Source organism: Curcuma longa, chromosome 6 (genome assembly GCF_044706935.1).
Source record: "Curcuma longa cultivar G26 ecotype Majalengka, Jawa Barat chromosome 6, ITB_CL_G26_1.1, whole genome shotgun sequence".
NCBI lineage: Eukaryota > Viridiplantae > Streptophyta > Magnoliopsida > Zingiberales > Zingiberaceae > Curcuma > Curcuma longa.
The window spans coordinates 451,045-475,795 of NC_133866.1; the positions used below are offsets into that span (position 1 = coordinate 451,045).

Here is a 24,751-nt window from a genome sequence, read left to right on the forward strand (position 1 = left end):
AAGTTTATTGGTAAAAATTATCCCCTCGTACAAAAGTTTTGTATTTATTTTGATAATTATATAGAGCAAAAATTAAAAGGATACTCTAAATTATATAAATTATTAAAAAGACGTTTTTTTTTTAAAAAAAATAAAAAACACTTCATCGTATATTTTATATCAAAATATTTTTTATTTCAATAATATTACAGTAATTATTTTGTAATTATTATAATATAAAATTAATTATTTTATTTTAATCAAAATAAATATTATTATATTAAAATATTTTTATCAATTTAATCAAAAATTATTTAAAATTTATTAAAATTATTTTAAATGGATCAAAATAACTTTAAATACAGTAGTAATAATTTATAATATTGAACCAACTTAATTAAAATTATTTAAATTTTATAAATCATTTTAAATTAATTAAAATTATTTTAAAATAATTACATCAGCTATCCAAGTAGTTGATACACAGCTAAATCCTAAATCCTATGCTCTTAGGGCATGATTGAGTTAATTACGAGATTGATTTATTGAAGTAGATAAGAATCAAATTTCGATGAAGTCGAGATAATGCCTTTTTTGTAGTAGTCAATTATAATTTCTTGATTTACCTGTGTGAAATCGTTGCATTTTCTTTTGCTGAAGTACGATAATATTGTATTAGTTATCACAGTGTATAATAGTTAATCGTAAATATTATAATAATTTATTAAAATTAATACACAAGCTTAGCCCTTAATCGCTTGGCCTAGTTTACTCTCATTACTCAATAGTGGTAGTGGCCGAGTAGGGTTTCAATAAATTCCCAACCGCAGGTTGCATGCGCTCCCCATGGCGCTCTCCGTAGAACCTGCCTTCGTTGGCGCCGGTTGCAACCGGATCGTGAACAATGTTTCCTGGGGTCCCTCAGGCTTGGTGGCCTTCGGCGCCCAGAACGCCGTCGCCGTCTTCTGCCCGCAGGTGTTCGATCACTAGCTCTTCCTTTTTTTTTTTTTTCACTCGCATCTGTTTCCCGTTTGTTTTTTGACTCTTTCTCGTGGTTTTGTCCAGAGTGCTCAGATATTGACTACGCTTCCAAGACACAAGGCTGTTGTTAACTGCACGCTATGGCTTCCCTCTAACAAAGATGCCCACAAAGGTGTCACCTTTCTTCCTTCCTTTCATCTTGTTCTTAGTCATGAATACTTTTTGTTCGAGTTCATGTATGATGATGGGTAGCAATTCACAGAGCCATTAGTTTTTTTTTTTAATTTTAATTATGGGGAGAGATTTTTTTCAAATGTTTTGATAGACACTTACGTGTTGAGGCAATTATTCACGTGTGCGAACCATATAATTAGAGAAATTAGTTGGATTTCCTTCTCAGTGGATTTTTCTATTAGAGTATTTGTCTAAATTTCATAAAGATCAAGTGTCTCCTTTACTGTTTCGCACCAATTTCTAACCATTTTTTATAAAAATCAGGAAAATGCAAATATTAACAGTAGAACTGTGCTATGGTTAACCCTGCAACCATCTATTTCAACTTTGTCTTGTAGTTAATAGTACTGCTACCAACTTTAATTGGATATATTTGTTGTTCAGTATATTGCTACTGATAAGTGGGGTTGCAGGAGCGTTAGATTGTGGAGTGTGGAACCTCAATACTTTATAAGTATCAGATGGATCTCCATCCTTCCTGATTTAGTTTGAGAAGCGGCACCATAAAGGTCTTACTCTCAAAGTATGTACCTAAATGGACATATGGATGTCTATCAATGTGAAAAAATGCCCTCATTACATGGTGTTTTTTGGGAAAATGAAACAAACTTTTAGTTCACTCTATTGCTGAACTGATTACCACCTGGTTCACTGTTTTATTGATTGATTGTACTGGTTCAACAACTTAAATAAATACTTTTCTTTTATACGAGGCCTTTGAGTAACCCTTATTTGAACTACTTCAGTCAGCTGAATCTGCTGCTTCATTTTAGTTTTAGATACATATCCGCCTTGGGTACATTGACAAGTGGTTGGGACTTGTGAGTCTCAATTGTCAATATATCTAAGGTTGAAAGAAAGCAAAATTGCAAGAGTCTATCTCCAAATAGGGCAATATCTTGATGGGCCAACAAGTTTAGATAAATGTTCAATGCCTTCATTAACCCTCAGTTCAACACGAATAAAGGAACAAGTTTGATAATAAAAAGAAGGAAAAAAACACGAAGGCATGATTGTCATGGCCAAAAGTGTAGATAAATGTTCAAATGCGCTCATCAGCTCTCAGATAAAAAAGAAAAAAAACAACAATTTTAGGCATAATTGTCCTGTCCTGTCCATGTTTTCCTTCACTTTAGAGAGTTATTAAAGTAGAAGTTGGCAATCATCTTGCTTTATTCTACAATGACTTGATGGAAATGCTCACCTTCAGGCACCCCCAATACATGTTGTCCCACTCCCACATACTGCAGCCATTTCCTGAAGCAAGGAAAGACTTTTGTGTTTATTTCTTCTCTTTTTCTTGATTGTAAACTCACCTGTCAGAAGTAGAATTAGAAGCTTTTATATTCATGTTATTTTTTTCTAGCTTGCTGCACTAACATTTCATAATATATCTGTGACAGTTCCAAATGCAGAGGTGCATTATTTGCTCTCAGGAAGTTCTGATGGTCAACTTGTGGTGTGGGAAATGCACCTCAAAAGAAGAGAGGTTTGTAGTGACTAGTGAGATAAATTCTACATGTTTCTGCAGTAATAAAATCAATTAGTGAAATCTCTGCTCGTAGTTTCTGTCTGCTGTGTTATCAGAGAACATCCTTTTTTTAATCATCCTGGATTGCATAATTGGTATAAAACAGAATCTCAATGTTGTTGGCAACTGCTTTTCTGGGAGTACTACACCAGTTGCAGTTCTGAAATCAATATGAAAAACAGGCAAATTCCTAGAGAAAGGCTATTTTTCCTTGTATTTGTTGAACACCTGAGTTTGTAGCCTTAGTCATTCTAGATTATCAAATGGAATTCCACAATTAAGAATTAAAATATGTAGATTGGCCCCTTTCCTTGAATTTTGAACATTTGGAATAGTGATTAGTCAGCCAACTTTAACTAGACGGAAGTCTTATTTTCAAATTGTGCTGTGAATAATATTATCTCATCACTTCATGTATTGTGTTTGGGCTAGTCAAGTCATCCTGTGCATGAAGGGGAGTGTTAAGAATACAAACATTGTGCTCTTTCCTTGTAGCATGAGCTTTGGGGAGTAAACTGTTAGCCAATCGATTTTAATAACTACTACCAGTGTTTTGAACGCTGGCCCAGGAGAGTGAATGTGCAAGTCTCCAGGTGGCCATTTTCCGATTGAAATTTTGGTAAAACTAGAACAATAACACTACCTAGATCGGATTGAATTAGTCTCCGACTCTTGGTTGAACTGGTCCAGTCTGTTTTTTTTTTCCAAAACACTGCTTGTAACTTACAATTAAACTCAGCAATCACAAGGGGTTCAGTAGAGGATTGGATAACAACAAGCTTGATAAAGAACAAGACTGCATACCACAATTTTGACTTGTGAAAGAAATCAACTTATCTTTTGCAAAAATGATTTTGAACTTCAAATCTGCACATATAGTTTGTGTATTAAGATTTTTATAGAACATATTTCAGATAATGCTCATGTTGAATGGAAATCTATTAGGATATAAAAGAATGATTGTTCGGTTGGTTTGTATTAAGGGTAAGGCCATTGTTTATAGCAGTTGTAGATTACTAACATGTTCATCCCTTGCTAGTAAAAGAGGCTCTGATCATATGAATCCGTGAATGAATTAACCACATTTGCTAACAAACTCTTCTGTTTTTCATAGTTTCAGGGAAATTACATGGACTAGGAACTGGCAAAATCTAGTAGCATTTGTCATGACCGCTTGACTCATATTTTTTAAAAACGTTTTCTTGTGGAGGAAATTATCTGCCTTGTTAAAATTTAAGAAATACAAGTTCATTTACATTATTGTTTATATACAGATCATATAGGTTCATCATAGACCCATGGTCTGGCTTTAACACTAAATTGTCATTTCTTATAACTAAAATAGAAAGGAGATATTACTTCCAAATATATATAGAGAGAATTATGTTTCATAACTTAAGGATGAAACAACATTAACTTTCTGTTAACTAACTGATATCATTTTAACCAAATCAATCAATAATTAATTTTTTATTTTAAAGATTGACATTCTATAATGATGTTATATGCAGGGAACTTGTATATGCTCAAACGCATCTTCTCACATACTCTTTAGGTTTTCTTTCAGTTGTTGATGCTCACAAAATTTGCTAGTTCTCTAGCCTTTAGGTTCTATTCGCAATATTCTCCATTCCTTTTATCTAGCATGGTTTCAGCTTCAGCTCAATACTACTTTGGGTTGAACTTCAGTTGGTGTTTGTCGCTAATATTTCTAGTACCTCTTTACATATTCTGAGTATTCACAGATAATTATGTGTATAAAATGTATATGTCAATTAGCTAACTTGTTAACCGTTGGATTTTATTTTAATGGTTCATATACAGTGGAGAAGTGTATTGCAAGTATCAGAAAGGCATAAGAAAGGCATTACATGTCTAAGTGGATTGATGATTTCTCCTACTAAGGCTATGTTTGTTTCTACTTCTTCAGATGCTCTCATTTGTACATGGGAACTGATTTTTCCATCCAGTATGTCAGGTAAGGCAACATTAAAAGCTGATTTAAGTTTTTCTAATGGTTATCAAACTCTTACTGAATAAGTTGGAAACAGAAAGCATTTCAATTTTCAAATAACTTTCTTGGTGCATGATTAGTTTACTGAATGTCTTGAAGATTCTAGTAGGGAGTAAGAGAAAATAATAGTAAACAATAATCGGTCATTATTGTTTTTACATGTCAATGACTTTTCTGGTGACCTATGCATGGTAGTCAAGATTGTGTTCCGGACCTTAGCATCTTTCGATCAAAACTAACTTAAATTGATCCAATGTCTACTTACTGTTACTATGTAGGATTTCAAAATCCCAACAACCATGACTAGATAGAAATGTACATCCAACTCATCATATATCCAACTCAATAATTTAAAGATTGATGTTAGAAGTTTTTTCTTTATAAATAGGGAACTTTGAATTCCATAATAGTTTTATATATTTACTATCTAATAAATTTATTTATGCTTCATGAAATTTGAATGTTACTTATTAAATGTTTTATATAGTAGTTATATATATTGCAATATTGAATGCTATTCTAAAATATTTTAATTAAAATTTTCAATCTTACGATCCTATGCTCCGATCAATCCTGCGCTTCAATTCTAGGATTTGAAACTATGGATATCTTCTCATTCCTAGGTAGGATCTGGCAACCTTGGTTCTGTGTCATTGTGTCCTGGAAATATGGGAATTTAAATGTCAAACTTTTCTTAACTAAAACTTACTTTGTTCTTTTTAGTCGTGGGTCATTTGCACATTCATTTCTTTTGTCTTTCAAAACTGTTAGATATATATATCTATAGAATCCACAACCTTGGTAGATTTGTGCATTGAGCTGTTTCTTCAACATTTTTGGAATATTACAAAAAAATATTTAACTTGTAGCAGCATTATTATTATTACTATTGAGTTTTGACCAATAATTGTGCTGTTCATTGATTTCTAATAGGGGATTGCAAAATTTCCTGTTTGGAGTCTTTCTCTGTGGGTTCAAAGCCTATGGTTGCACTGTCCTTGGCTGTCTTACCAGGAGACACAGACAAAGTTATTTTAGCCATGGGAGGACTAGACCAAAAAATTTATATTTACCTTGGCGAGTTTACTGGAAAAGTAAGCATAGTATTGTTTTGTTTTGTTTATTGTGTTTTTTTTATTGAAATCTGTAACTGACATATTTTCAATATTCAGTTTGTGCGTGTTTGTGAGCTAAAAGCTCATACAGACTGGATAAGAAGTTTGGATTTCTCTTTACCTGTTTGTTTAGATGGACAAAAAGAAAGCCTTTTTCTTGTAAGTTCATCTCAGGACAGAAGCATACGAATATGGAAGATGATTATGTGTAGTTCTTCAGCTAATCCTCAAATGCCACAGAGGAAAGAAAGAATTGGCTTGACATCATACATTGAAGGCCCTTTATTTATGGCCGATTCTAATTCCTACCAGGTTTCTCTGGAGTCTTTGCTTGTTGGGCATGAAGATTGGGTATACTCTGTCGAGTGGCAACCTCCTATTTTTGATGGAAGCAAAGCTCATCAACCTATGAGTATTTTGTCTGCATCTATGGACAAGACAATGATGATATGGAGACCTGAAGAAAGCACTGGTATCTGGCTAAATGTGGTCTGTGTTGGTGAGTTGAGTCATTCAGCCTTAGGCTTCTATGGTGGCCACTGGGCGCCAGATGGTGAGTCAATTCTTGCTCATGGTTATGGTGGATCATTTCATTTATGGAGGAACACTGGTATGGGTTATGAAGATTGGAAGCCACAGAATGTTCCCTCTGGTCATTTTGCTTCTGTATCTGACATTGCATGGTCCAAGAACGGTGAATATGTACTTTCTGTAAGCCATGACCAAGTAAGAAATTATCCTCATGACAGAGCTTTCTTATTGTGGGTTGTGATAGTTTTGTCAATTGGATCCTTAGCTAGCAGTTGAAAAATAGTTCAATTAGTTCATCTTTACTGAAACAGTGTGGCAATTCTTTATCTGCAGACAACTCGTGTGTTTGCTCCCTGGCATAGTGAAGCATCTTTTGGGGAGAGGACTACTTGGCATGAGATTGCACGGCCACAAGTTCATGGTCACGATATTAATTGTGTGGCCATTATACAAGGGAGTGGGAATCATCGGTTTGTCAGTGGTGCTGATGAAAAAGTTGCTAGAGTTTTTGAGGCTCCTTTGTCCTTTTTGAAAACACTTAATCATGCATTACAAAAATCCAGCTGCTTTGAAGACATCTGTGAAGTACAAGTATTGGGGGCTAACATGTCTGCTCTCGGATTATCGCAGAAACCTATTTATGCACATGGTGAGTTTCTTTTCTTTGCATTTCAACATTAATGAGTGGGAATTTATTAGAAGATATAATCAGCCTGGATGTTGTTGGATGAGCTAATTAGTCGGCCATGAAGCAACCAGTTAGAACTGGATTTGGGGTGGTAGTTCTTCTCAAGCAGGGAGAAGCTCTACATAAATTTGAAGAAACGCTCCATGACTTCATTTGTGATATTCTTGGGTTTGGTGGTGTCATCTAAAGGATTAGAGGTAAAAATCATTCAATAGTGGACATTGCCTAGGACAGTTCATTAAGTTAGAAACTTTTATGACTTGGCAATGTCTTATTGGTGATTCATAAAATTTTTTAGTACTATTATAGCCCCTATAACTATGAAGAAAACGTCAGTCTTTTTGGGCCAACACAACTTATGGACCACACAACTCCACAAGATTTATAAGAAGGGAAAGATTGGTTGAAACTCTAATTCTTTGGTTATTTGATTTTTCAAATGTTTGTGAAGTGACATGTGATGCATCTATTTTAAGATTGAAGGCATAATAAGCTAAGAAGAGTATCCTATTGCATTTTTTAGTGAAAAGATGAATGATGCAAAACAATAATATTCCACTTATGGCAATTTTATGCAATAGTTCAAATTTTGTGCCATTGGTGACGTTACTTCCTTTCACAAGAGTATCCTATTGCATTTCGCTTGACATTACCAAGCTCGTCAATACATCAATTAAAAAAAAGCAACTTAAAAAAAAACTATCTAATCAACATTGGAAATGAGTTGCCATTTTACAAGGATATTCCTTCGTAATTAAACACAAATAAGGTATTGAAAACAAGACAACTAATGCACCTAGCATAGCAATATATATTCTTTCTTCTATGGCTGTACAAGTGGTGAGATTTAAGCCATGATTTTAAAGTTTGTGCTATGCTAGTCAACACAGGTGGGATTTATCGTTTTGCCTGTCGACCAATATCAGTACCTTGATTGCGAGATTGCCGCGACCTTGCGAGGTCACATAGGGTGTCGAACCCCTATGGGGGTGGGGGTCGTTGCAACAACCACGATTTTTTAATTTTAATTTTTATTTTATTATTTTATTATTTTTAATTTTAAAGGTTATATTTTTTTATTTATAAATAAGTATTTTCTTTTCTCTATTAAAATTTTCCTTCTAAATTTTTTCCTCTTTTATCCATTAATTTTTCTCTTCTTTATTAATTTTTTTCTTTCATTCATTAGTTTTTTTTCTCCATCAAAATAAATAAAGAGAAAAAAAATACCTCTTAAGGTAAATTGAGGAAAAACAAAACCTCTTAACCTCTTTAAAGATGATTATCATTTTCCCTTCTTAGATAAAAACTTAAATATAATATAAATTCTAACATTATAAGATGTATTACTACAAGTAAGCTAAATTATTTTATATATAAATTGGATTTAATTTTAAATTGATCAAAATATATCTAAATTAAATATAGTTTAAACCTTCTTGATGGACTTTAGTCAAACATTTCACAAATATTATCAAAATTCAATATTCAACATCTCAAATATAGCTTAATAATAAGCATCTATGACGATTAAATATTAATAAAAATATTTTTAATTAATATATTTTATATCAAAAAAAGTATTAAAATCATATCGGCACAACATGATAAGGTACCAAAACTATATCGTTCCGGCCATATACCGAAACTCCGACACGGGTTAAAATTTTAAACCTTAGTTTAAGCTACTCAAGAAAGATTATCCTTTGTGTAAAGATTTTAATATTATATTTGCTATCTTGTTTGTTGGATAGCATGTGGAATTATTTGATTTTAACTGCATAATGACTATCTCTTTAAGGGAACCTCACTTTGTTTGTTGAATACATCTCTTCGTGATCAAGTGATATGAAGTTACATGTTGGAAGGGCAACATGCCATTTTAGAAGCGATAAAACTATTGTAATGGCCGAAGATCAATTCTATTGGCTTAAGGAAATTGTTTGTCTTCATGGTTTGCCATTAACAATTGTTTCTATCAAGATATGAAGTTCACAAGCTAGTTTTAGCAAACCTTATAAAAAATGATGAATACAAAGTTGAAGGATTCTTCTTTCCATTCTCAAAGAGATAGTTAGAAGATTGAGTTATTTACTTCATTGCTTGTTTGGAGAGCATGTTACCTAATAGGTTCAAATCTTTCCTATGAGTGAATTTATACATAATAGACTTGTGGATAGTCCTGTGAAGACTTAATTTATTTGAAATTGTTATAGGTATGCTTCCTAAGAAGCTAATTAATTTGGTTTGTTTACGCAACACCAAGTGTGGAAGCTATGCTTTTAGCAATCACATACAAGATGTACATGATGATATCAAGTGAAAAATTGCTATATGCAATGAAAATGGTTGTGAATTTGAGGAAAGCAATATGGTTATGGTTCGTATAAGACTTAAACAATATCCCAAAAGGGATTATAAGAAACTTCACTAAGGAATGTTGGTCCCTATAAAGTTTGAAGAAAATAAGCTCTAGCTTAAATCCTTGATCTATAACATAGACGTGTTAGCTACATCTTCAATACTGAGGATCTCCTTATGCTATGAATATGAAGATATTATGGCAAGTAATGAACTTAGTGTTCGTCTACCATTGTTCAAATATTGAAAGAAGAAATTGAATATGTAATTGACCATTAGATTGCATCAGAAAAGAAAAGAGGTAGTTATTAGAAGAATCTTGTCAAACGAAAGGCATGACCACTTTGTGAATGTGCACAGATGATTGATAATTTATAGAATATGAATTCTTGTAGGTGAATCGAGATCTTTATGAAAAATTTTATGGCTTTTTACTGAACTGCGTTGGCAAACTTTAAGATTTCTCATTTCGCATATCTAACTTATAATACTCAAATCATATAGCGTATTCCTGAAATATCCCTCTTTCTCTTTAGGTCAATTTCGTTTGAAACTGACTGATGAACTTAGAGAGCACTGAATCACGTCAAAACAAAATCAAAAGCCTCCTTAATGCATTTATGCCTTCGGATCTGAATTTGATAGCGTAAATTGAGAGTAGTGAATTTTTAAACTTGCAAAGGCTTGATAAAATTTGTCAGAAACTCATTATAAAGTCTAGGACAATGATATTCACTAACCAAAATCACTAATGGGTTCCTAAGATTCTTTTGATTTGAAAATTATCAAACTTTTGAATTTTCAAATGGTATAGGTCCATCAACCAATTTCGTCCGAAACTGAGTGATGAACCTAGAGCACTCCGAATTACTTTAAACTAAAATCAATGTACTTTTGGAATTCTAAATGTATCTATGCTCTTAGATCTGAATTCGATAGCGTAAATTGTGAGCAATGAATTTTTAAACTTATAAAGGCTAGATAAAATTTGTCACAAGTTCATTATAAAGCTTAGGACAATGATACTCACTAATCAACACCATCAATGGGTTCCTATGACTCCTTGGTTTGAAAAATATCAAACCTTTGAATTTTTGAATGGTGTAGTTCTAACAATCAGTTCGTCCGAAACTAGCTGATAAACCAAGAGAGCTTTGAATCACTTCAAATCAAAATCAATGTACTCTTGAAAGCCTTATAGAGTAAAAATTTAGAGATGTACTCTCAATTTAATTCACCGTTTTCAATTTACACTATCGAATTCAGATCTGAGGGCATAAATACATTAAGGAGGCTTCTAGGAGTACAATGGTCTTAGTTTGAAGTGATTCATAGTTATCTAGATCCATCAGTTAGTTTCGTCCGAAATTGATTGATAGACCTAGAGAGAAAGAGGAGTCTTTTGGGAATATGCTATGTGTTTTGAGTATTATGAAAGTTAGATATGCAAAATAATGTGCTGTTCAGTAAAATGTCGAAAATTCTATGGTTTTAACTTGTTTGGGATGAGATTTTCTCAATCGGGAAAGCTGATGGATTGACATACTTTCGATAACAATGAGCTTATTTAGGAAATGATGTAATCATGATTTGAAATCTTATATCGTGCTGGGCAAAATGTTGAAATATATCATTTTAGTAGATTATTGAAATTCGAGATCACTTGACATGGACAATGCCTCCTTCCTATGTTTCACCTCCTCCTTTCTACAACCTCCAATCTATTACGGACACCATGAGTCGGAACATTGACATTATATCGAACAATATCGTTCTAGTTAAATATCAAAACCCTAGCGCGATTTGAGATTTTGAACCTTAGATGTAATGCCCAACAGTTTCAGTATTTGAAAGTTTTTGGGAAGTCGAAGAGTCAACTGTAAAGTCTAAGATGCCAATGTTTGAAAGTCAAAAGTTTGGAAAGTCAAACAGTTAGTCAAAAGAGTCTTTAATTTAGTCAAGAAGCTTTTTTGTTTGCAAGAAAACCTAAGAGTTAATCAAAGTATATTTGTGAGTCTTTTATGATTTGTTTCCTATGTTCTTAGAGTCCACCTACTTGCATAAATATGTATTTGCTGTACTGCTAAAGTAGAAAGATTATTTAAAAAAATTTATTTCAGATTGTGTGGTATAATGTGCCTAAGGTGTGATGCTTAGGATTCTTAAAGAGTGATGTCTAAGTTACTGTGTTCTCTTATATTTTTTAAACTAAATTGTAGATTTCTACCACGCATCTTCGAGCAATCAAATCCTCCTATTAGGCTACTTCACGAAAAAACACTATCAATATTAGCACTGGTATTTTATTATATAAATCATTACTTTTTGTGTAAATATCATAAAATCCTAAATAACACTCCATATCTAGTAAAATTGCTACATCGTGTACGTTTATCTTTAATAGCTAACTACACAATCACCGACCATAACTGTCTTTTCTTACTGCATACAAATTTGGTTTAGTGTGTTTAACACAGTACTGCAAGTGTTTCATATACATTATTCATTTGCGTTATGATTAAATCTGATATTATTGTCCACATGTACAGCTACTGGTGAAGTTCCAAGCGGGCTTCAGAATGATGCTGCTGATTCTCTAGAAACAATTCCTGATGCTGTCCCTGCTGTTTTGACTGTGCCTCCAGTTGAGGAGCAACTTGCATATCATACACTGTGGCCTGAATCTCACAAGCTTTATGGTCATGGAAATGAATTGTTTGCCATTTGTTGTGATCACAAAGGAATGCTTGTTGCTTCATCATGCAAGGTATATGCTCTTAATGGTCCACTTATATTGGTTACATAAAACTTTAGTATATCAAGGGGTTATACTTTTATCATCCAAGATACATTGAAGGGATGAAAATGAAACAATTATGATTGTAGGGCAAAACTAAGTAGTTTGAGTGTGTAGTTCTAATGTTTTTATTAAAATTTTTAATTAAAACTTAGTTTTTCATTAAAAATTTTAATAAAAACATTAGAACTACACACTCAAACTACTTAGTTTTGCCCTACAATCATAATTGTTTCATTTTCATTCCTTCAATGTATCTTGGATGATAAAAGGATAAGGTTACATCAAGGATTAGTTCTAAGTCCATTATCTTTTTACATTAATTATAGATGAACTCACTGGATATATCCAAGATATGGTACTGTGGTGCTTATTGTTTATAAATGATATTGTCTTGGTAGATGAGACCCGTTAAGGAGTAAATGCTAAACTTGAATTATGACGGGAAATGCTAGAAGTGGAAGGTTTTAGACTTAGTAGAGTAAAGATAATATATAGAATTTAAATTTAGTAATATTAGACGTAATGAGATAATTGTTAAGATAAGAGATGACGAATTATCTATAACTGAGAGCTTTAAGTATTTAGGATCATTTTTGCAAAAGGATGGAGGGATTGAGAGAGATGTTTACATAGAATACAAACACGATGGTTGAAATTGATGAAAGCGTCAGATGTTCTTTGTGATTGTAAAGTATCTTAAGACTAAAAGGAAACTTTTACAAAATGACGGTTACACCTGCTATGTTTTATAGAGTTGAATGTTGAATTATAATTCGAGCACGACTAGAAGATGAGAGTTGCAGAAATGAGAATCTTAAAGTGGATGTGCGGACATACAAGAATGAACAAGATAAGAAATGAAAATATTAAACAGAAAGTCGGGGTCGCATCTATTGAGGAAAAATTCTAAGAGACACGTTTAAGATGATATAAACATGTATGTAGACGATTAATGGACGTTCTAGTTAGACGATGTGAAACTATGACAAATGTGTACATCAAACGAGGAAGATCAAAGAAGACTTAATTAGCAACAATAAAATATGATAAAATTTATTTAAATATAAATGATGGTATAGTAGGGGATAAAACTCAATGACGTAGAATGATCTATATAGTCGACCTCACCTATTAGGATAAGGCTTGATGGTTGTTGTTATTGTTTTAATGACTTCTATGATTGACTTTGGAGTCTAAACTCAAGGCAGTTAAATGTATGCTACACAACACATGGTGATATAGTGGATATTATTAAAAAATAAATAGATTAGATTACAATTTGGTTTTAGGCCTAAAGAACAATGCTATATTGATATACACTATTTTAGACATTTCTAGTACACTCCAAGCTACAAATGTATTTGCCGCTAGGTCTGCAAAGTTGTAATTGCTAAACAACATGTGAGATTTACACCCTACAAGTAGCATAAAAATAGTTTTTGAAATAGAAAATCTGAATGTATAATTATAAAATTTGTAAAAGAAGTATTAAACATTACAAAGGTTTTTTTTTATCTATTGTATATGGGCCACTTTAGATAGTTGAGAAGACAAACACAGTTTGATGATGATGAAGTTCAATATAATGAACCTTTCATAGAAACAGATCGAGAGAAGAATGAGCTAAAATAAACAGTTCTAAAAATTATTTTTGTCTCATGCCTAAATGCTGAAAATTTCATTTATAATAAGATAAAAAATTGCAGGAATACAAAGAAAATAAGTGTTTGCATATAATTTTCATCCACTTGAGGAAATCTGATGATAAAACCAAGTTGTTATAATAGATTTTCGGGAGGAAATGAATATCTAGTAGCTATATTAATGTGACAAAGAACATACATGATAACAAAGTTTTCAATATTAGTGCGACCAAGAGCGTAATATATGATTTTCCTACAATTGTTCAGGTTATGCTACTCTAATCTAGATGAACTTACCAGCCATATTAAGACAAATCTCCTTAATGTACAATATTCTTAACAATAATCTACTAATTGATGAAACTGTAAAAAATAAAAAAAAACTTTAATTGTGGAGTAAAATTCTGGAAAGTAAAGAGATTAAGTTAAGTAGAACTAGACTAAATATAAGAACTGCAATTTCACGAATAACAAAACCTATGAAATAATAGTTAAGATGGATGGATATAAAAGGTATCTTGGGTTTATAATTCATCATGGAAATATTGACGAATATATAATTAATTAGATCAAAAGTGACTATTTGGAAGGAGAAGAGTTGTTAGAGTCTTGCTTGATCAACATGGGAACATTATGCTAAACGAAAAATTTATGAGTTATGGTATGACATCCATAGTTTATGGATTATAGTATTAGAAAATTAGGATGAAAACCCATAAAAAGTTAAGTGTGGCAAACACTAGCTGATGAGGAGGGGGAGGGGAGGAGCTATGTCAACACCTACTCTTCTAAATCACAGTTAAGTGGGAAAATATTGTAGAACAATTAGTAAATGTCCAAAAAAACTTAATCAATATGATCATGTTTAGTAGGGGCTGAAACCACCCCTATCTCCCTTTTCTCGTGTCCACCATTGCATTAATGACTCTAAGATGATTGTTTAGGATTACATTTAGAATATGAATGGAAAATAGTACTATCCTGAAGGCCTTAGATGTAGCCCAATCATAGTTATTGAAGTCCGATTGAATTAGTGATTGAACAAGAAATCCAGCCCAAGTTGACCTACAATTTGGATAAGCAAAAACTAGATAAAGCAAGTCGAATCCCTATTTTTAAAAATAGAAAAATTTTAGTGGTTTACATGGATTGGATTTTGTCGTGGGATGCAAAATGATAAATATACCACCGTCTACAATTGATGGTATGAAAGGCAAATCTAACCTTTAATAAAGTTAACTAAAATTGCATATTCATGTAACCCCAACAGCTCATCTATTTGAATATTTAAATCCCTAAATACCTTGCCTTGTGTGTGATGTTGTCTGCACACTTCATGACTGACACTGCTTTGTCGTAATCTGGAGATCATTGCCAAATCTGACCATTTCTCCACTCTGACAACTCATTTGCAGCCACTCTGACTGTTCTTAGTGTTTGGAGATCAAGTTGCCATGTGAACCTCATGTTTCAAAGACCCTCTACCATGCACAACCACATTTCCTTCTCTCCTTTCAGACTTTGCACCCTCCCCAGTTGGGACTTTGAAGTCCCCACATAGCCACACCCACAATCATGATAGCCTTCTTTTCTTTTTATAATCTTCTCCTTTTTTCGATGTTAGCTGTCCCTTTGCAGTGTCTTGACTACCTTGTTCCTCAGTTTTGGCTCCTCTTCCATTGATCAGATGGTTTTGCTAATTCCCCTCTATATAAATGGAAGGTAGTTTGCAATTTCATTTTTTCTTAGAATCACCCTTCTATAACAAATAATTTATTGCGGCAAAGTTATTCACACTAGTTAATCAGTTACAAGAATCAGTAAATTTTAAAACAATTTATATTGTATACCACTACCAGTTTACTGATCAGTGATTTATACTCTTGATCTATACAATATATTTGAGCAAAGCCATTTATTCCTGTAAATTATTCGACTGTAATTATATGAGCCATCTATGTAGCTTGATATCCTTATTCATGCAGTATTCCTAGATGAAAAGATCACACGTATAAAAACAAATTACCTTCCATTTATGTAGAGGAAATTATTAAATCATCTCATTCATATTTAGATGCACAATTTTTTAATATATGTAATACATCTCCGGTTGACCTGTTGAACTGTTGACCTAGGTTGGCCTGACCGATGGACTTAGCCAGGCCAATGTTCTGGTGAACATGCTGCCTAATCTATTGACTCACCGATTCGATAGTGAACTGATGGCTCAGAGTTTGACTAGGTGGGTTTCTAATTTTATTTTAATAATTATGGTTCTAATGATGTAACCAGAGAAAATAAGTTAAGATGTAAAAGTATATTCATTTTAGTGTTGAAGATGTGAGGGGTAGGGGAGATTAAAGAGAATATAATTAATATTGCTAGTGATGGAGTTCTGTATAACAGATATATAACTGACCTTGAATAGTAGTATTAACATAACTTGATATTGATATTGACATTGAGAAATTCAATACCCTATAAAATATAAATGCACAAAAACATACCCTAGAAAATATAAATGCACAAAAACATAGTTTATTTAAGTACGATTAATTGAAATCAGCATGATTCATAAAATGCTAAAAATAAAGCCATTTTTTAAAAAAGCAATCATATCAGCTAGGTTTAAAGATGTGGATTAACATGGCGAGTCATCTTTATTATGAAATTACGTTAATAAGAACAGTCAAAGTAGTTTAGTATTTAATTTTGAATTCTTACCCAGTTATAAAAATGTCATGTAGGAAAATATTTACATGAAACTCCTATTTTCAAACAAGTAATTATTCATAAGTTTTATCTTCAATTATTTTGGAGATGGTAAAAACACACTATTACGATATTATTTAGAATTGTTCATCATTAATAATCTGAAATCATTAGTAGTATTATTTAATATCAAATATTTTTAGTAAAATCAAATTAATAAATCATATCAATAATTTTATTGATGAATCGAATATTAATATGGTATTATTAGATTAATATCAGGTGCAATATTATTATTAATAAATTATGATAATGAAAAAAATTACTGTGATTATTCAATAAGAAATAATGATACTAATAATTGGTGGATAAAAATATTAATGAACAATGTAGAGAATATTATTAATAATACTAATAAAAATTGATAATGTACTAATAATAATCATTATAAATTAAATATTATTATTAATAAATATTGATCAGACAATTACTAATTTAATACAACTTAGTATGATATACATGGCCACTAATTATGTTAACTTTAATTCTTGATTTTAACTTAGATGCAGGATTATTATTAGTTATGAAATACATTAATACGTAATATTTGTGCCTGACCTCTTGTGTTCTCGATGCTTGTCTTCCTCTACTCCTGAGTCGCTTGACACTTCCACCTTAAAGATTCTCTGCAGCCATCAACACAATCCAACCAATGATGTAGGAGCACACATACTTAGTCTTCCTCCTAATGCATATGCTCCATATATTGGTGACAAGTCTCCATTACTAACATCACATGAATGACCCTCATATACCCTTCTCCCTTTCACTTGCTACATCTTGCATACTCCCCTCTCACCTTTGCTATTCTTTTATCGTTGATTTCCCAAGAATGCTTATTGGAATTGTTTAACTGAGATAAATCTTCTCAAGTTCAGTTGTGTCCATTTGATTCCTTTGCATGAATCTAGCAAATTTCAATTTATTGACTGATGGTGCTTGATTTCTTGGTAGAAATTGGATTGTCGTGTTTGCTGATTCAATCCAGCTAAATGAATACAAATTGGGATCAATTGTGAGCCATGTATTTCAAGCAATGCGATGATCCAATGTTTAGAATTTCACTGTTGCTGTGAATTTTGTTATAATCAAGAATATCATCTTGATGCCAAGCTGAGCCAACACTCGACAAGGATCAACATGAGTCCAGTTGTGCTGACATGGTTTTGAATTGGTCCCGCTTTCTTGATTGTCTTTGATTGGTTCACTCTGCTTGAGCAGATTATGAAGGGGACTTGCTTAATGACTACATATGACTGCATCTGACATTCAGTTTACATCTCCAATTAAATACTTATTTGTTTTCTTCAACCGATTTAAGGTCAACCAAATTTACATAAAAGCTCAAGCTATACTATTTAGTATCTTATAACTTGTATGTTAATTTGAACATTTGATTGGGTAGTGATATAATATATATATATATATATATATATATATATATATATATATATATATATATTTTAATACTGACCATATCTTTCTTTGCCTAGGGTCTCATATATTGTATATGTACTATGCAATTGATCTACCATATACTATCTGCATAAACATTTTGAATCCTTGTAATTTGATTTAAACTCCGTAGAAACCATTAAACAAAGTATAACAAACACCTTACTAATCTCATATTAGGAGTTTGTATTAATACCAAAATGACTATCTTACATTGGATGAACACATTGGTCCTTGCCACATCGAGTGAGATCAATATGATAATTTTTTTCATTATGCGTATTAAATAGTGTTTTTAGGACAGTTGGTACTTGAATTGGTTTTGCTGCATGTCTTATGATTATATCAATGAAAATTAGTTGGACCAATATAGCTGGAATCTCTGAGTACTTGTGCATGCTTATTGGTTACTTAATGTAATATTCACATATATACAAGGTTTAAAATAAGCTATATCGAGATTTCGATCCTTTCGGTACCGTATGGTGCCGTGCCCAAGGTTTAAAATATCGAGCCGTACCGGAGTTTCGGTCCTGGACCGGAACGATACAGTTTCGGTACAGTATCGTACCGTGCCGGTATAGTTTCGGTATTTTTAAAATATAAAATATATTAATTAAAATAAAAAATTTAATCTAAATATTTAAAAATAAAAAATAAATTTTTTTTGATAATTTATAGGTTTTAATAAAACCTATTTAAATTATCACGAATTATAACTTTGAACTATAGCTAGGAGTTGATTATTAAAAGGTAATTAAAACCTAAGTTTTAAAAATAAAAAATCGGAAAAATCGCGCGCCGCGTGATCGGTGCGCCCGCGCGGAGCGTCGCCGGGCCCCGGCGGCATCGTCGGCCCCGGGCAGGGCCTCCGGCGGCTTCGCCGGCCTCGAGCGGGGCCTCCGGCGGCGTCGCCGAGCCCAGGCGACGCCACCGGAGGCGTTCCCCGACCGGAATCGTGTGCCGGTGCCGGTGCCGCGACGGAACGCATTTTTTCGTGCGTATCGGGCGATACGGCATGAGATTTTAATCCTTGGCCGTGCTAGTATAGTTTTACTATATTTAAAACATAAAATATATTAATTAAAATTAAAAAATTTAATCTAAATATTTAAAAATAAAAAAATAAAAAATAAATTATTTTTTAGAAAAATAATAGGATAATTTTAAGAGGCTTTAATTAAGCCTATTTAAATTGCCTTAACTATAGTTAGGAGTTGATTATTAAAACTTAAATTTTAAAACCCAAGTTAAAAAAAAATTCTGCGCAATCGCGATCGGTGCACGGGTGACCGGGGCACCCGCGGCCCACGCAACTCCTCCGAAAGCGTTGTCGGACCTCTATCCCTGTCGGAATGCTGTGTTGATGCCGGTCCGCTGGTAGAACGAAAATTTTTGTCGGTATCGAGCGAAACGACTTGAGATATAGCAACCTATTTTTATAGTGATCATCTTGTAAACCTATAATCAACCCAATTATATGTTTACTTGAATAATTATTTGGAATTGAATCTATGTTTGGTGCAAATTGGATTCTTCCTTGATACCAGTCAAAACCAAGGCATTGGCTGATTGGGTAAAACATGTCATTTTTGCCTGTACTTTTGACATTGTATTCGATGTTCAAGAATGAAGATTAGATAATCTCACTAATTGATTCTTACCCTGTTGCTCAGTTTGTAATAGATACATCTACGTAAACTTAGTTGAATCTAGCTGTTAAAAGACTAAAGACTCCATTTCATTGAGGTTTTATTAAAAGCTTCTTTTCCTTATCTTGCAGGCTCAATCAGCAGCTGTGGCAGAAATATGGCTATGGAAGGTTGGATCCTGGAAGGCTGTTGGCCGCTTGCAATCTCACAACTTGACAGTTACACAGATGGAATTCTCCCATGATGACTCTTTCCTCTTGTCTATTTCAAGGGATCGCCATTTTTCTATCTTCTCGATTGATAATTCTGGTATGTTGGACTAATTAATGAGGTTAGGTTTACTTTAGATATCTAAAGGTAAACATTACAATTAAATATTTCAAAAATATCTTGATCGATGAGCTTTTTGTTGGCAAAGTTAAATTTTTTACAACCAAACATCATAGATGAAAGTTGGATAAACTTGGATTGAGCGTCCGTAGACTATTATAATGTTCTATTAAATGCGATTATTAGGCTCCGTTTGTTTCCTTGGAAAATAATTTATTTATTAATTTTTTCTTAAAAAAACTTTTTAGGGAGATTAGATCATTTTCTGTTGTTTGAATGTGATACTAAAATCTATTGGAAAATATTTTTTTATTTGGAGCATAAAGGGAAAAATATTTTTCCCTGAGTTAGTCGAGTGGGCTAGTTGAGTTGATCATGTGTGATGCCTTACCTAGCTTGCTCAATGCACTTGACATGATTTCCCCACCAAATCTACCCCGCCAAATCTGACTGACCAGCTTGGATTGATTCGTCAGCATGGACCAAACAATTGACTCGTCTGGACCAATTGAATTGATTGTCTTGTTGGGACTGACTAGCCCGGACTTTTCAAAATAACTGGACCAATCAACTCGACTGAATTGAGACAAACTGATCTGCCTTGATAACCTGGCTTGACTAACTCACTTAGCTTGCTTGGAACAAATGGCCTAGGGTGGATGGCGGAGAGGAGCTTATTGATGGAGTAAATGATTTACAAATGAGTGAAATAATGAGTTCTGCTCTTTTCCAAAGATAGATTTGCCAGCTAAAAGTGAGCTTATAGATCAGCCTGCTCGGAAATAGATTATTGTACAGAAATCATGACAAATGAGAAGTGCCAAGTATTTTGCATCTGAGAATATATTTGTTTTGGAGCGAATAGTATTCACTGAGCAACCTAACCAATTAATATATTTGTGTATGCTTACACTATTTGCCCGTTGATGTACAAACCATGGACTAGTTTGAATATCATTTAACTTTTTTTACAGTTGTACTATAATCCATTGAAGCATTAGATTCCTACCTGATTTAATTAGAGAAACAATTTGCAATTAGAAAATTTCAACTACATTTTACCAGATACAAAAGTCCCATTCAACAAGTTACAGATTAAGGCAATGTAGCATGATGGTAATGGAAATATTGAAAAAAAATATTGAGATGCAGCAAACTGCTGTTAAGTAACTTAACTGGAGAAGCACAAGTAAATCTAGCAAAAGTTTTTTCCAATTTTTTCTATACCATTCACATTAATAACCACCACAACAGTATGGCATCTGCCACAAACTTACGACAACATTTCTGAGTGACTGAAGCATTATTACTAACCAAAGAAATCTTCCTTTATTTTTATTTGACTAACGATTCCTTCTCAATTAAAAGATATCCTTCAGAATTTGAACTTAGCTATTCATAAAAGCTTGTTATTTTATTTAAAAAAATTTCCCATCACACTCCAATTCCATGCTAATTTTGGAAAATATTATGTTCATGAGAGTCATTACTTCTGTAAATCCTTTATGGGAAAATGCATTTTTTTGTGACAGGTGAAACAAGCTGTCAGTTAGTTGCAAAGCACGAAGCACACAAGCGAATTATTTGGGCCTGCTCGTGGAATCCATTTGGAAACCAATTTGCAACAGGGTCAAGGGATAAGATTGTCAAGGTTTGGGCCATTGAGGGTGGCTCGTCTGTCAAGCAACTCTGCATCTTGCCCCAGTTCCATGATAGTGTCACAGCTTTAGCTTGGCTGGGAATTGATCGATCCAGGAATGCTGGAACTCTCGCTGTTGGCATGGACAATGGTCTCCTAGAACTCTGGAGTGTCTCTGGTGGACAAATCACTGTCAGAGACTCAGAATCGTCTCCATTTAGTGCTGTTCTTGCAATGCGGCTCAACCCATTCTTGTGCCATGTCTCCACAGTTCTCCGTCTAGCCTGGAGGGAACCAGAATCACATGGTGGCAACCCAAGCTTGATGGAGCTTGCATCTTGTGGAGCTGATCAAACTGTTAGGGTATTCAAGGTGTTTGATCATTGAAGATTGTTTGTCAGGCCAAACTAATCCAAAAATGTCGAAAGGTATCAAACACCAACCAAAATTTGCAAGATGAGGCAGGTTTTTGCAATGCCAGTTCCATAAGCAATCTAATTCCAGCTTTAAATATTTGCTATGAATCAATCAGCAACCAAGGAGAAAAAGCGCTGCAGCATCTCAATTTTGCTCGTGTTGTATCTTGTAACTAGACAGTTGGTTATGTGTTTTTTTTTTAAATTATAAAAATTAAAAATCAAGGCAAACTACTTTTTTTTCTTCCCCCTCAAGAATCCTTTATTTAGATGTCCCAGGGAGGTTTTCTCCCTGCACTCGAATGCTCTCAATTATTTCTTCCCCATGTTAATATTGGTTATTGTTGTGACACCTATCAACAACGTTAGCAATACAGTGATAGCAATCTTGGTGCTCCTACTGTGTAGAAAAGTAAACTGATTTCGAGATTAAACTGTGTACAGTAGATTTCTATCTGCAATTGGTTTAAGTCAATGATATCCATTGCATTAAGTTTTTCAAGAGTTAAAGTGAGAAATGCGTTATCAAACAAAGTCGACATCAACTTTTAATACTCTTTTCACTTCGGCTTCAAAGATAGTAAAATTTTCAATGGTGATGCTTTTTGCACAGCGTCCTCTTTTACAAAAAAGGTGGATCCGTCATCTTAGCGGCTCCACACGGTCGAACTCACGACTATCTGTGAGGAGGTAAATCGAGAAAGTGCAGTTGGTTACGACGCAAGAGGGCATTGCTTGGTTTCGTCAGGATTCGAATCCTTGTCCTCTTCTGCAAGTCTGCTGCATCGTAACCAACTCATCTATGTCCCGGGATTTTTTTTTTTGCACAGCGTCCTCAGTGGGTAGGGTTGTAGTGTTGATCCCACAGCTTCGAAGAGGAATGCAAACTTCATCTCGAAAGATTTTCACTTCGCCACTTAACTTCATTAATCCTCTTTTGCAAAATATCCTCCCCAAATTCTCAAATGTCAGATGCGCCTCGCACTTTCGAAATCGAAGAGTTTTATCTCAGAAAATAGCCTTTTTTTACCTAAATTATTAAAAGAAAATCTTATTTTAATTTTATCAGGTGCATTCTATTTTTAACTTATCCCACCTATCCCAACACATTTAATCTTCCTTTGAAGCCCACACCCACTCTCTTCCAACGATGTTATCTCCGCTTGTATCACCATCTTTTTCACCTTGATTGAGCCTTTTGTTGTTGATTCGGATGCTCGACACTGCCTGCCCCAAGATGAAGATGAAAGAGGTGACGTTACAAGCCGAGAAGGGGTTACGAGTGAGGATGTAGCCGGGTACATTGATGGCGAAGGGAGATGAGAGGCAAACTATATGCGGGATAATTTGAAAATAGACTTTTTTGTGAAATTGAACATAACGGTAAGCATCATTGATTCCTCGCCTTAGATAATGCTCCTTTCTCTTGTTCACCAAGCCTTGGCCATGTGGTCTGGTTCAACGTCAGTGGGCAAGATCGACATAAGTAGCATACACTCACATAGCCTTCAGAGTGCTCAACCTTCTGAGCACCCATTTAGTTTTCAGAGTGCTCCACTTTCTAAGCATCCATATGAGCTTCTAGAGTGTGCTCAACCTCTTGAGCACTCTTTTAACTTTTAGTTTGCTCAGCTTCTTGAGCACCTGACTCAACATTGCAGGCTCACAAGGCTTCGCTTAAGACCATCATCAAGATCCATACACAACTCGCTCCTCCTAACGATGTGGACGTCTATCCACCCACGGATCTAATCCCCAAAAGACCACAAACCTCAATTGCTATGAGTATAGCCCTAACAAGATAGAGCCATAACCAGTTATGGTTTTTGCATGACATGATTCAAACTTGTGCAAGTCCTAAAAGGGCACAACCCCACCATAATGGGTTTTAAGGAGGCTATTAGAAGGTAGAGTAATGATTTTCTGCATAAAAACCCAGCAGAAAATTGTAGCAGGACAGACATGGAAGTGGGGCCCAGCTGCATGCAAGTGGGACCCAACCGCATGTGTCTATCCTGCTACAGTTTCCTGCTGGATTTGCATGCAGAGAATCATTACTCTAGAAGGTATGACCTCTCACTCCCCATATCATCTCAAGCTATACTTGGGCATGATCCCCTAGTAGTCATAAATCCTACCTAAGTATGGTCTCCCACCTACCTCTATTTGCAAATACTTAAGTATATTCATCATTAGAGTGGGGTTTTTTCTTAGAAAGTTTTTTATTAGGGAATTTTTCTTGTTATTTTGAACACTTAAACTCCACGATCAGAGTCAATTAAGCATCAAAAGGGCATTGCCAGATTACTGTGATGCCCCGTGATGCATATTAATCCACGCAGGTTCATTCATAGTATCAAGGGTAGCTTCGTCATCATTGTCCAATAGTGAGGCAGATTTTGGTTGCATCATATTTGATACTATTTGTGAGAAACATTGAGTTAAGACGTTGAGGATGATGAGCACGAGGAGAAACACTTCAAATGGGTCAAAATTACCAATGGTTGGTGGTGACAATCTGGTGTCAATACTTTAGAGACAACTATAAGCCTAATCACACTGCAACAACCAGCCTAGCTCACCATGGTTACGGTGGAAGAGGCTCTCCAA

General features: G+C 33.9%; 1 protein-coding gene across 1 annotated transcript; it reads left to right on the plus strand.

Annotated features, from left to right (window-relative positions):
• Positions 1–822: 822 nt before the first annotated feature.
• On the plus strand, positions 823–22,386 carry LOC141830751 (elongator complex protein 2). The gene is made up of 10 exons (XM_074718175.1): positions 823–954; positions 1,045–1,132; positions 2,598–2,683; positions 4,550–4,703; positions 5,673–5,833; positions 5,912–6,580; positions 6,719–7,034; positions 11,984–12,201; positions 19,888–20,065; positions 21,619–22,386. The coding sequence occupies exons 1-10, from the start codon at positions 826–828 to the stop codon at positions 22,110–22,112; spliced, it is 2,493 nt and encodes an 830-aa protein (XP_074574276.1). The 5' UTR covers positions 823–825; the 3' UTR covers positions 22,113–22,386.
• The last annotated feature ends 2,365 nt before the right edge of the window (positions 22,387–24,751 follow it).